At 41.3% G+C, this 14,588-nt stretch overlaps 1 protein-coding gene across 5 annotated transcripts in view; it reads right to left on the reverse strand.

The window, feature by feature from the left end:
• The window catches only part of fhod3b (formin homology 2 domain containing 3b), a 91,340-nt gene that overhangs the window by 12,792 nt on the left and 63,960 nt on the right, over positions 1-14,588 (reverse strand). For 2 of the 5 annotated variants that reach the window (XM_075465314.1, XM_075465315.1), the window contains exons 6-17: positions 9,058-9,152; positions 8,091-8,202; positions 7,066-7,160; positions 5,466-5,609; positions 5,097-5,344; positions 3,689-3,808; positions 3,371-3,541; positions 2,273-2,332; positions 1,509-1,616; positions 1,256-1,390; positions 837-887; positions 19-209 (exon numbers count right to left, since the gene is read on the reverse strand). In XM_075465314.1, the coding sequence (XP_075321429.1) occupies positions 19-209; positions 837-887; positions 1,256-1,390; positions 1,509-1,616; positions 2,273-2,332; positions 3,371-3,541; positions 3,689-3,808; positions 5,097-5,344; positions 5,466-5,609; positions 7,066-7,160; positions 8,091-8,202; positions 9,058-9,152 (1,530 nt within the window). The remainder of the gene's footprint in view (positions 1-18; positions 210-836; positions 888-1,255; positions 1,391-1,508; positions 1,617-2,272; positions 2,333-3,370; positions 3,542-3,688; positions 3,809-5,096; positions 5,345-5,465; positions 5,610-7,065; positions 7,161-8,090; positions 8,203-9,057; positions 9,153-14,588) is intronic. The other 3 variants (XM_075465316.1, XM_075465317.1, XM_075465318.1) reach the window with 3 other exon arrangements.

The following is a 14,588-nucleotide window of genomic DNA, read 5'->3' on the forward strand; positions in this document are numbered from 1 at the left end:
GCTGGGAAACCCTTTTACCCAGAATGTGGTTTGCAGTGGTGGCGGCGTCTTCCTGCGAGATGACGGATGTTGGTGTGGCGCAGCGGGATGCCGAGCGGCTGGCCGGCGTTGGACTCAAACACAACGTGATCTCCGTCCGGCCTCTTGTCGGCACTCTGGGCCGCTCCCGCTCAAACTCCTCTGCAGCAAGCCGCTCCACTGCCTTGTACCTGCCAAGGCGAAACAGAGTAGTTGTTGTACAGCTCCTCAGCCGTGTATGACATGTTTTAATGTGTACCAACTTTTTTCAAAGAAAATAAAAAATTTCAAGCTTTAGAAAAAGGCCATTTTAGAAAGTATGAGTGCCTTACATAACTTTGATTCTATCAGTGCATATTAGCCTCTTATTGTGTCCCATTCCAGGATAATTATGGAAAATTGAACTATAATCCCATTACTCAGATTCAGATGATGACAAATAATGTCCCCCTTTTTGTTAAATTTGTCAAAGTGCTGTATAACATTTTTGGCTGCTTAGTACCGATCTCAGCTCACATATTTTTTCACATGATTTGACTTGCGTGTGCATGCTCACAGGGCAAAGGTCTTAACAAAAGAATGACAATGAATGAGCAGAGGTAGATGAGTGAACCACACAAGTGCCGTAAGACACAGGGGGTCTGACACATGTAGCGTTTATTTTGAATGAGCACATTTCTTACTTGTACAGTATAGTTCAGCTTCAAGCAGCTCATTTTACACCTACTGTTCATTTTAGAAAAGGATATCGGAACATTTACACATCTGTCTTAGGAGCTGCAGCGTTATTGTCAATCCCTGAAACAAAGTCAACTCACCTTTCCTCTCTCGCTTGCCTTGCTTCTTCAAGCTTGTCCACATAATCTCGACTGAGCCAGAACGACAGAGACAGAAAGAGAAGACCACGAATAAGACAATTTAGGACCTGTATTTATATTATATATGCAGCTGGAGATTTTCTTTTAAATCTGTAAATTGTGATGTGGTCAGAGCAAACATAATGGGTCAGCATGCAAGGTTATGACATGAAATGTGAGCAGAACATATGTGTCCTGCAGAGTCCTGCAGAGCCCATGATTCAGTGAACATAACGATCCTCAAAGAAAGCCCAGCTCATCTCACACTCTTATGACTGAAGCCACTTGTACAGCTGCCAGCGGTATAGAGCAAAGAAAGTGTATACCCTCCACGACTGAAGTCATGCAGTGTTTTATCTGAGTGGTAAGCGGAGACTAACTTGAAGCGGTTCCTCTCTTCTCTTTCAATTCTCTGCAGACGCTCTTCCCTTTCCTGACGTCTCCTTTCTCTCTCCGCAGCGAGAGACTCCTGATGCTGTCTGTACGATGAAGTTAGCAAGCCCCCTAAAGCAGGCCTGCATGTCAAAGATAAAGAGCAAACACAAGGGCATTCTTTTACCTTTTTTTTTTTTTTTACAGTCACATTGTAAGAGCTATATATTGTGCTGCAGTAACTGTAGAGAAGTTGCCAACCTGTCATGCTTTAAGTCCGGTGTGGATGGTGCTGAAGTAGTGGGGTGATGGATGGGGGACGTAGGAGTCTGGTGCCTGCCAGGGTACGGAGTGCCACTGGGAGGGATTCTGTTCAAGAGGAAGAAGAGATAACTGAATGTTTTTGTTCCCTCCCAATTCATTTTTTTACTGAGAGACGGACAACAAAATGATTAAAAAAACATAATTAAAAAAAAAAAAAAATCATACAGCTGGATAGTTTATACTGAGATGTGGCCCCACTGAATAAGAAATAGCACAGCTAAACAGTTCTATTTAGATGTGTACATGACACCTGAAAGTATTTTATCTGCACTCTTCACTTTTAAATTAATTAATTAATTAATGATTATTTTTTTGTGTTTTTTTGGAATTATTTTATTGCCTTTTTGTGATTTTATGTAGCTGTAAAGCACTTTGAATTGCCTTGTGTACGAATTGTGCTCTACAATTAAAATTGCCTTGCCTGCCACTCAAGAACTTCTTAATGTGCGCTTCTCATTTTTTTGCTTGAGAGTCCCTGCGTAACAAGAACTTTTTTGCTCAACCACAAGAATAGTTTGAAGAATTTAGAGATTAAGTCCCCAGAAAGTGTTCATTAGTGTTAGAATGTAAAGTAGTAGTTATCACAGTTAGAGTTATAGATAAGGCAAACTGTTACACAGACAGTGTAGTGTGCTTTAAGTCCCAGAACCTTGTGTCCATACACACTCCCGTTACATCATATTCGCCACTCCTGGTCTTACCTTTCAGCCCAGCGGGGCTTTCTAGCTGAGTAAGATGTAGGAGATGTAGTGTCTGTCAGACTGAAGATGAAAGCAAGAAAAAAAGTCAAGTCAGCCCCCCAGAGGTAAAATGATCAACCGTTAATCACACAGTGAGAGAGAGTTAGTGAGAGAGCAGACGGAGGAGGCAGTGCTGCAAGACCACAAGACAACCAAACAGACTGGGGACGCACAACATCTCTGTCTTAACATTTTCACTCGATTCTTAAAAAGCAATAAAATTACAGTAAATCCTGATTAATTAAAACAGTTTATAAGGTTTTGCCAAACCATTTGTGTTGTCTAGCACATAAAAAACAGGGAATCACTTCAACTTGGAAGGCATCAGGGGAACATGCTGAGGACCTTCTGTGTTCCTGTTGTTGCAGTTCTAAAATTCTTTGACAAGCAACCAAAACCAAAAGACAGTAACTGAGCCTTGTACTAATACTTTGAGTAAACGAACTGACCTGTTTTTGGATTCATTGTCTATGTGCCACAATCAAAGACAGACAAAAAGCAAATGTCTGAAAAATGATGATTTCCCATCAACTGAGAAAAGGAAGTAATGACGATTTGAACAGCTCAACTTTTACTTTTGCCTTCAGAGATGATAGATAGGACATATAGTAAATCTCATGATGAAAGTTAAGAGAGTCTTAGGCCAATAGGACCAACAAAAGATCTTTAAATGATAAAGGATGTAGAGTGGAACTAAGATAAAGTTTCTCAAATGTGAATTAAATCAGTAGAGGCTATTTGAAAGTAGAAAAATCCAAAAGACTGTTAGAGAAGATTTGACATTTCAGTGTCACCTATTTGTGCTTTTATGCTCTCTGAAGGCACTATTGAAGAGACACACACACCAGTGGTGGTGAAGGATGGTATTTTTCTACACTGAGAGGGGAATGATTCATTTGGAGCTCCTTGGCCCTAAAAGACACACGACTCTGGTTCGGGTCAAAGGAAGAGGAAAAAAAGAAAAAGCGGTGTGTTTGGGGTAAACGCATACTGAGGGAGTGCAGGGCCTGGTACCATAATTGTATGGAAGATAAAGTCAGGTAGTTGGGAGGAACACACCAAGGACTAAAGGTCCTCTTTTTAGGTGCGATGGACACAGGAGAAGGTGGCCTGGTCTTGACGCTGAGATACTCTCTCTGCCCTGCGGGGTCACTGGCTTTGGGGAGGATGTTGGCCATACACTTTAAGTTCAAACACAAGTTAGGAGAGTCTGCTACAGCTGGAACCGCACTAGGATGACAAAATACAAGAGAGCAGGAGTCCAAAGAGAAGGATGAAGATAATCACACTTTAGAACAGAGGAGAGACTGGGGAGCAACTGTGATAGAAATATGGGGAAACGACATCACGCTTGGGAAAACAGCTGGCCTAAAATACCTGTGAGCGCCCTGTCTAGAGGACTCATTGACGGGATGACTTTCATCATCTGCCTCGTCCTCGTCCCCCTCATCCTCATCCTCCTCATCCTCCTCCTCGTCTTCTTCCTCTTCCTCTTCTCTGTGGTGAGAGGAGGGGTCGAGGGTTGATAGGAGGAAAGGGAGGATGGAGGCAGGTGGGAGGGAAGTAAAATTGAAGAAACAACGTGAAACCACAGAGGAGACGACGGCCCAAGAGAGACGGCACACAGAAATGAAACACACAAAAGACGTGCTTGTCAAAAAAAAGCATCACACATTTTAGTACTGAGAAGAGACAAATATAAACAAGATGTACAAGACAGTTAGTAGATTTAGACAATACTAGTTCTATGATGTCTGAAAACATTAGAAATGGATATGCACATGCAACAGTTAAAACTTCATAGAACTAAAACTTCGACAACATGGCATAGATATTATAATGACCTTGAATTTAATCAAAAAGAAGTTTTAATTCAATAAGAGGTGAAGGAGATATCACCAAACCGATAGTGTGGGATCGTCATGCATAAGTCTGCGGCCAGTTTGCTATTTGGAGCCCTTTTGGTTGTCTGGACTTCATTAACAATATGGAGAATTGTGATCTTCAAAGGCGGCTTGAATTTCCTGTTGTGGACTGGAAGAGGCTAGCCTGGTATCAAATGACCTGCTGGATTGAATTTAAGTAAACCTGAAGACCTGAGAGCTACCGAGAATATCGGTAGGTATGCCACTCAAAGAAAGCTGGTTCCTTGTGATTGGGGATTGGATTTACATGGCAAGATGATGAGAAAGAAAGAGTTCACATAGTCTTAATTAAATGATCACATGTTGTCGCTTCTTTGAGTCTGTGTTGTCATAAAGGTTTGCTATATATAACACATGATGCATTGTGCAACACGCTCACTAAAGAGAGCATGACACGAGTCAGAGAGCAGATATCGTTCATATCGTGTGTTTACAGTTGCTTCCTGTTGCCATCAGAGGCAGGAGACTGTTTTTGACAGAAGGAAATTGGATCTAAATGTTACTTTGCAGCAGCAGTCTCCTCTTTTCTCATTCTTCAAATGACTATATAATTAAATTCTCCGCTTTGGCTCTGGTTAGAGTAGACGCATCTCTCCAAGATCGAAATATAATACTCACTTTCAATAAAGCTGCGTCCAGTGAAAAGAAGTAATACTCCGTGGACCCAGAAATAATTTGTGATCCCTTTTTACTTGCAGCTATCTCTCAGGCTTTGGAATATACAAGATCAAAACAACCCTGCCCCCTGGATGAACCTTTAACAAATAGGATCAGGACAAGTCCAAGCTGAAGTGGATAAAGCCTTCCTTTTTCTCTTGAATATCTCCGCTTTTGCCCTTCCTTTGCTCGCTTTGCCTCACCTTTCGCTGATATCTTCAACCCGCTGGCTGCTGCAGGGCAGGAAGGTGCTGGCATGAGTGTGGGGGCTGCTGGGTGATGCTGGGGCAGAAGCATGACCTCTACCATTCTGAAGCGAATGTCTCCGGCTGCGTCTTCTCTCCAGGCCTCGTCTCTCATTGGTGCCACCAACGCTGGCCCGCCGGCGTTCCTTTCGGACACTCGGGGGCAACTGGGTTTCATCGTCCCCATCCTCGTGGCGAAGAGTCATCTGAGTGAAAGTGGCATCCCAGATTAACACGGTAAATTATTCACAGACAGCAGCCTTGAAATTCCTACACACAAAAGTACGGTAGTTTGTCATATGATCATGGTTTGCGGTTGTTCCTCACCTCGTAGATGTTGAACTGCTCTACCAGATCAAGATCGGTGCCTTTCCTGCTCAGGTGTCTCTGGGCTGTGGTTTCAATGCCCTGCTCCTCAAGACAGTCCACCATGTCGTAATAGGAGTCCTGATCTGAAAGGCCTGCCAGGGTCTGAGGCACAGACACAAAAGCAGCAGCCTTGTCTCAGTTTAAGATTTTTGTACGAGAGAAAGAAACAAACAATCAAGATTCACCTGAGAGACGGAAACAGTGTGAAAACATCTGAGTTGCAAATATATGCATAAATGCATATGTACTCTGAGTCAGCCAAATCTGAATTGCTTAAAAATTTGACAAGTATATAAAACTAGGTCTAAAAATCCTGAATAAAAAAGATCTCTGTTCGGAAATCTTGTAGACATGTACTCTGTCCTCTGGGGGTGCTGACTCACAGTTCTCCTCCCATCTAAAACAAGATGTAGAAGTAAGCAGGATAAGACTTTATTTTGGTCAAAACCAAACAGTGTTTCCTCCAATAATATATCAAGTACATATGGGAAGATACGCTTACAAACAGGACACGATTGGAGGATGTGAGAAAAAAAGTCTCTTGCATCATGTTCACAAGTAGAAAATTAAGATATTATTTCCTGTTGTCTCTTGTGAAAGTAGTGATCTTCAGCAAGACAACATAGTTCACGATATTCTCAGTATTCTTATTTTCCTACATACAGATGTGTTTTGAATCTTTAAATATTGCAGGTATACGCTATATCGTCTCTGTTCTTAGACTGTTCTCCAAGTTTCCCACTGACATTTTATGACTGTAAATGTACTATTTTTAGTGGTTCCTTCGGGCTCTTTTAGCTTTTATTAAATGCAACAGTCACTTCTTTATGCACTGCGCTCGTCACAGATATAAGCTACAGGGCAGAGGAGAAGGTTGCACACAAGTTTGGTGCAAGTTGCGAGACAATGGAAAAAAGATACCCTGGAAGAAGCTACTTTTTCCAGCTGCAGACTTGGATGCAGGGTGAATCTGTCAAGCAGTCAGAGGAAAGCCCAGGCATTTTGTTCATAATCTCCTCATGGCAAGACAGGAGTTCGGAGAGTTCAGGCTCATCCAGGAGATGCATCTGTTCAATGACTGCATCTAGGTTTACCTCAGACTGAGAGGGAAGTAATTTGACAGCGCGTTGATGCGAGTGGTATGGAGGCTCACGAATATGAGAACCACCTTTAGGCAGCCATCGCTCTATTTACTTTACACCGAGCTGGCTGCAGTGCAGATAATGAAAGTTCCTTTATTATTGGAGAGTCACGGAGGTGATTAACACTTTCTCAAAAATGCAGTAACAGTGGACAGACTGAATCTGCACCTGATTCAATCAAACGTAGAAAGTGGCCAGACAGTTCTGATTACATTTTGGAAACAATGCTGTTCTACTGCGAAGTCGTCCACCTCTCATTAACATACTTTCCCCCTTATCTGGAGAAGTCATTCAAATGCAGATAAGACTTTAATACAAAGCATAAAGAGATCTGAAAGACAGCAGATCGGAAAGAAGAACAACACAATTTAAGGCTATTTGAATTATAAGAGTTTAATCAAAGAGCGATCACTCACCTTATTTATGAGTGTCATGGCAAACACCAGCAGCTCAGTATCCACTCCATCCTTCTCATCCAGGATCTCTAGGACATTGGACCACAGTTTCCTACCTGTTCATCAAAAGGAATACAACACACGGTGCATTGTGAGATAAATTCCAAACAAAACAGCCTATTTTGAAAGGTTTACATAGACACTAAACAATCCATACCGATCCATCTTCTCATCTTACAACGTAAAAAAAAACAAAAAACAAAAAAAAAAACCCCAAAAAAAAACAACAGTTCAGATTCCCCCCGATCCACAAATAAAAAAAACAAACAAACAATAATTATTAGGTCATCTCGTGGCTTCAGTGAAAAACCTCCAGTAACAGCCGTCCTTCTCTTAAAAAGTGGCAGAGGAAGAAAAAAAAAAGAAAAAAAGAACTGAGCAATGATGGCTTTATCTCCAATAAGAAAAGAGCACCTCTGTGCTTCAGACGTCAGCTCGACTACATCTCCTCATCAGGAGGCCGGGGATCATGTTTAGTCTTCTTACACAACCACAGAAGCAATGTGATAAGACTGAGCTGAGACAGAGGGATACCTGACCCCTCCACACAGATGTCCAGCCCCCTGATGTATGCCACACTACAATGTTGAGCTTTTAGACTGGCAGGTAACTGAAGCCCTCTGCAGGCGGGAGTTTCTCAGTGAGGCGGGATCCATGCATGGTTACGGAGCAGCTCGGGACAACTGATCTCATGGCTTTTTCTCCGTTTGACGGCTCAGGTTTTACACAACAGCAGATCATTAAAACTGATATGATGGCAAATCCTGGAGGGACTGCACACACAGTGAGTAAAGTGTAAAGTGTATAGTTCTGTGGCAGAACACACATATTAGTTTTCTGGGCATGCAAACATTGAAATTGACACAGAAAAATCTGTGAAATAGCACCTCATATGATCTACTAAAGAATTTTGCACCGTTTCACAACATGGACAGTGGTATTTGGTGTCAAACGTATCAGTCTTTATAATATTCAAGGGTTCTTACCTCCTTTGGTGTCCACAGTGTTCACAGCATTTATGAGCAGGGCAGCATTACTTTCGGTGTACTCAACAAAGACCAGCAACAGCTTTAGAGATGTCTTCACCACTAGGCGAAACTATGAAATAAAAATAAAAAAATGGTGAAAAATAAATAATTGATCAAATTCACTGGTAAAACTCAACGTGCTGTTAATAAAAATAGATGTGCTGGAGCATCTGCTTCCAAATGTTTCATGCCATCGTATTGTAAGAGCCGTTTCCTGTCTGTACCGTCTTGAGAAGTTTGATAAGTGTGTTTTGTGACGCTCCCAACTCACGAAGCCTGCCACTAAAGTCACGCATTAAACAAATACCACAGAGGTGTAAATGTCTTAAATCAGGATAAAAATAACGGGGTTATTGTAAATACTGACAAAGATAAACCTAAATGTGCTGAAATTTCAAAGGCAGACGCAAGCAGACGGGTGTTATGCTAATGCTACACAGCTAAACTGAGAGTGGACATCCACATAGTATCAGGGAGGATGAAACCACCTACATCGGTTTTTTCGTGAACATCTGGCACATCCGCACTCTGACTTGATCAACACTCCCACTGACCATAGTCAGTGTTTATTAATAATGGACATTTGCCATGAGGGATAACTGAGAAGACAGGACTCTCACTAAAAACAATAAAGCAGAAGCCAAATGTTGTGTCAGTATTTGCACAGGAAGACAGTAAAGTAATTTGTAAGAACATAAAACAGCAGGAGGGGGGCCAAATGAAGCCTCTGTCATCTGCTGCAAACATGCTGCACATGAAGCAATCTGACCACTAGAGGGCTGAAGGGACCACGGTGCCAGGAGGGCTGCTTCCATGTTGACAAAGTAGCACATGATTTCATCTATTTTGCCAGAGCCCTGATGAGATTTTTGAGTAAATTTGACAGACTCTCTACTGTGTGAACATTCATGTGCATGTTCTTTACCTTTGATCCAACCAAGGTGTAAAGCCACTGCACTGTCTCATTGTGAGCTATGAGGCCGTTCATCCCATCCACATACAGCATTATCTGACCGAGAGCTGCAGAGAGAAAGAAAGCAAAAGAGAAAGATAAAGGAGACAGATTGGGAGAAACAGATGGAGTTTGGTTAATCTTCTGCTTTTCCACTTTTCTTCCATTTTCTACAAAAGACTCCAACATAGCTGTCCCCCTTAAAGAAAACAGCGGGAGCTTATCTTAATGTTTGCAAGTACTTTGAAAAGTATGAATGTCAGGGGGATCTTTGGTGTGCAAAGCAGATTAAACTTGTTTCATGATGGACAAAACACTAAATAAAACTAAGGAATAACATACTGTATCAATCAGAAACTAGATACTGTAGGTAAAATTCATAGGCATGCATTTTTCTATATAAAATGCTTTACTGGGAGGATTCATCCCACATTTTAAGACGAGGCAGCATGAAATGGGCCTTGACATCCGTTTATGACCATGAATGAACATGAAAACAGTTGTCCCAGATAAAGCATCACTCATTGAACTTTTAGGGAAAGAGGACAATCATGTTACTCTACCCATTCGGATTAAATCAGACGGGACATAAATACTGGAGCTACTGTAGAGATAAATTGTTAAAAAAAAAAAAAGGAAAGAGCTACACTCCTGATTGTTTTCCTCCTTTTGAGCTCAGAGAATGCATTGTCTGGGATTTCCCCCCAAAAATTCAAATTTGAACATATCAGATGTTAAATGGTTATGAAAATAAACGAGGTTCGGACCAAATGATGTGAAAGCATCTCAGGTTCTCGCATGTGTAGGATTTTTTTCTTCTTTGCGTTGTACAGTTTTGACATGAATTTAAGTGTAAGCCTCACATATGGACGTATCTTCAGACTCTTAATATTTTATTTTTTTTACAGCTATTTCACTTTGAAAATATATACAGGTAGAATATACAACCATAACAGGTAAGCTGTATTTTCTAGGTCTGTGACAAATTGCCTAAACGTTTAATGTACGGTTATTATTGCTGATATGAGGTAAACATACTCATCTCAACTCTAAAAGGCAAGTAGCTGCAGCGCAGCTCTAATCTGTTAACACAGGAACCAAAATGAAAATGATGTTCCACAAATTCCTCATTCCTGGTGTGAAGTTAGCGCTAAAAATAAGTTACTGCTAAAAAACTAGGCCCCTAAATGGCAAATATATATAGATCTATATATCTATATACATTTTACTTGTTCCCTCATCCCTCTAGTCAGTGGACACAACTGGGGGAGAATATCTGGGCACTCGGCCACGCTGGATGCTGACATGACTTCCATCTGTAACAGGATACATAAATAAGAACATAATAAGAGCCAAGGGATCTCAATGGGGGGCAGTAAAAGTGAAGGGCTTCTGTTAAAGAAGTAGATGGGGGGATGGAAGACAAACACCACTGAGCAGTGGTGGGACAGACAAAGCGCGATTTAAATATTTTGGTCTCTTTCTTTTAAAACAGTTTCCACACACAGGAAATCCACAGCAGGGATGAGCTCAGTTTGAACCCACAGCAACTGCGGATGATACATTAGCTGACACAAAGAAAAAGGTAGAGGTATTGCCCAAGAATCAGAGCATGTGAACAGATTTAAAGCTGGAACGTTTTTTGGAAGGCCCGTTTCTTGCCAGGAGTTATGGTTTTCAGGGGTTAATACATAAGAGAACTTCCTCAGTAAATCATGACATTCCTGTTTTTATCAATCATGACCAAGTTCAGGAATATATCAGGACCTAGCTGCAAAAGCTGACACACCAGCTGCTTTCAAACTGCAAAGGTATCTGAAAAAAGAAGAGCAATAGGAGAGTTTGATCTCAATGCATCAATTCAATCAACACAATGAACAGTGTTACTGAATGCTCGCCAAAACGAGTTCCATCAAATATTCCCTTGCTCTCTTTAAAACGGTTTCTTATGACACGTTATGCTGAAAGCCTACAGTTTGTGTCATACATTTCTCTCCACTTCTCAAGAGAGGCATGAAAATTGTGAATATGTTGTAGATAAGCCAAAATTCCCAGGTGCAGCTGTTGTGTGTACATGATGCGTGAGGGTATGTGGGTGGACACGTGTGTGTATGTGCATGCTGACGGCTCATTGCTGCTGCAGCAGTGACAGTTCGTCTTTTATCAATCAGGGTTAATTACTCACATCATGTCGAGCCAAAGCATTCCTAGCAGTCCTTCCCTACTGTAAGCTCCGAGCCATGTGTCATAGTGGTCAGCAGCACGACAACGTGGTGTATCGATGCAGACCACTACAGAATAACTTTAAGAAAACATTAATTCCCCTCAGGCGGGGCAGGGTGGAGCAACCTGACTTTGTATGGGACAACAGCAAGCAGATGAGTGGCTGCAGTAATGACAGGATTCAGAGCTGGTCTACTGAGCCCATGATGATTCTCTCTGAAACACGCAAACAAGCACAACCTTTGCTGGATGAGTAATGAGCTGCGTGCCTCTTTTCAAATTCACAGCTGACCTGCGAAATCATCACTTTATGGACTTTTATCTCCTTTGTGCACCCGTGTAAGTCATCTGTGTGGGTTTTAAGGAATGTCCACTGAAACCAGGTGAGGAAATCTAGATGGCCTTAATGAGGCTTTTAAAGGTGTCATTACAGCGCACGAATGTTCAGCTGCTGACAGATGAGACGTTATCGGTCGGCCACAAAATGAAACGACTTTTAGATCTCTCTGACATGTTATCATAAGACATTCAAAACTCTTATCGACAGGATATGGGTGGCTTTCATGCCTTAAAAATGCAGCCAAGCATAATAAAATCCAAAGGAACGTCTATATCATACGCAGATTTAATTTAGTCAGCACTTACAGAAATGCTTGAGATTATGACTGTTATAAACCACACCAGAAACCACACAAACCATTACCTTTTTTATCTCACATTTATCAGAACGGCCGCCGCATGAAATTATTCATGGCCATTAGTGACTTGCGTACAATTTAACGTAAAGTACCAGAAACCGCATGGACTGAACGGTGGGTGTAAAACGATACCGTAACAGTTTAATAGAAATGACATTACCCCTCATTGTGAGGAAACAGAGAGACAGAGTAAATGAATCATCTAATTGCTCTTAAAATAATCACCGGTGTGAACTGCAAATGGAGCTGATGCACTTTGATTAATACATTCACAAAACCGTTAAATTAAGTCACTTGTGTGTTTTGCAGTTAGGCAACGTGATCAAATGATTAGACAATCCACACTTTCCCGGGGTTGTACCTTTGCAAATGGGCGGAATCAAGGTTTGTTTTCAAACCCTTTAACAGACATTCATCAGTAACCCTGGAAGAGGGTTGATGAGGGGAGAATGTGAGTTGGTAAGGGATTCGCCTTACTTTGAACGCAGATCTGGGGCCAAAAAATGTGGGCCTCCATTCAAATAATCATGAGCAGTTTTGCAATACCTCACACATAGTAATAGGAACATTGCTAAGTCCATATGCATGTACAGTGTGTCACCTAATCAGATGCTGCCATCCAATGAGCTAATTTGAAGCAAAGTGATCAGAATTTAGATCTAAGACGATAAATTGTTCCTTCAATATTCATTTTTCTTTAGATTAAATGCAACTGAAGAAGGGAAGTACAGATCTACGACTAGAGGAGACAGACCAAGATCCTGTGCCTGAACCAGAATTCTGAGAGAACTACAAGCTTAAACAACTAAGGTCTGGTGGAAGTGTTTCTTCAGGGCCTCTCCCTCTCATAAACCACAGCAATTATCTTCCACAGCCCCAGGAATGTGCAGGAAGGGCTGCTCCGTGACCACTGCCGAGGTGAGAAGCGCTCTGAGGTCTGGGAGGCAGCACCAACACAAACCAGCTAACTCAAACACGGATCTTTAAAAAAAAAAAGAGAAAGAGAAAAAGAAAACACACCCTTATCTATAAACATGGGAGAAATCAACGAAACAGCTCTATGTCTGGCAACCTCTCAACTCCCCTCGAACTTGTCACTCCGTTTCGTCGGTTTCTTGCACATTTTGGGATGTATCCTATGTGGGTCAGCCAAACTGTCAGCGACCCACAATCATTTCACCAGAACATCAAGAAAGGGTCGAATCTCCTTCCCATACAATGCAACTTCTTGTCTTGCAGGTCCTGCAACAGCTAGAAGCTGCGCTCACACTTTGGAAGTGCTGCCCCATGAGCTGCTTGTGCATTACGTGTAGATTTTTGTTGTATTATGTTGCTGCTGTAACATAATGTAACATTTGCTGTAAAAATCATTAGAATTTCAGTCAGATTTACAATGTTTTTTGGGGGAAATTATGAGCAGTGACACCAACTGGTACCAAACTATTCTCATTACTGGTCGTAAGTCGTTAAAATTATTACTTAATTTTTCTATCAATCTTCCACTCTGAACATTATATTTCCCAGTATCTGCTGTATATTTAACATTAGAGTATAAAATGTTAATCATACAGTAGATTCATCATCCTATCCTCTCAGTTGAATAAATATTCAAAGCAAAAGCTGCATAGAAACTGCGGATAACATGACTACTTGTCACATTTAGGCTCACATTTCTGGAAAAAGTGTTGGGTTTCCTCAGTTCCACAGCATGTTCTTTAAGCTTTCCTTTTATGACTTGCATTGTCATGGTTTTGACTTTCATTAGTACAGTTGTAAACCACATAGAGCAATAAAAAAGGCTATTTAATTTAGAGACGAAAACATACTGTAATCTGCCTACAGGTGAGTAAAAGTTAGACATATATGCCACATGAACACCACGATAACTTCAGAGGATGATTATATGAAAGTGTTTTGTTTACAGTTTGCAGCTGTTTACTCAGTAATTAAATGTCCAAAGGTCCAACATGTAAGACTGAGTGTTGAGTACAGTTTAAATCATTCAAAAATGAACTTCACCTAACCGTGAAATGTGTAGACATAACAGCTATGATGTTATATAATCTAGTTACGATATAGCATTATATCCCGTTGTGCCTCAAGAAGTGATATTGAGTCAGTGCAGTCGATCTTCAGTGCAACATGAGAAGAAGAGGTAGCCCTGCCCAGAGATCATAGTTTTTATTTATATCTACATGTTTATATCTCAACTATTTTGAAGCAGTGCACGCAGTAAAAATAACGAAGACCGGTGGGGAGCAGGATTAAGGGGAGAGCTAATGGGCTTAAGTTTGTTTTCAGCCTTGCATTTGGTGCATCTACTTCCTTAAACACAGCCTGCAACGTTTGAGGCATCGAGGGACGCTGAGGTCTAGGGTCTGTTTCCCAGCAGCGTGCTGACAAAGCGTAGCTTTTTATTGGATTTTGCCGTCTATCGATGGTCGAAACAAAAACAACGGTTGCAGAAATGAAAGAAAGTTGGACCCAGAAAAAAAGCCAGCGTTCATAGCTAAGGGTCAGTGCAGTGCTGAGATCCCCACGTTTCTCCATCTGTTGAAGACCTCGGAGAAGCAGCATAAGGCC

Source organism: Odontesthes bonariensis, chromosome 5 (assembly GCF_027942865.1).
Source record: "Odontesthes bonariensis isolate fOdoBon6 chromosome 5, fOdoBon6.hap1, whole genome shotgun sequence".
Classification (NCBI taxonomy): Eukaryota; Metazoa; Chordata; class Actinopteri; order Atheriniformes; family Atherinopsidae; genus Odontesthes; species Odontesthes bonariensis.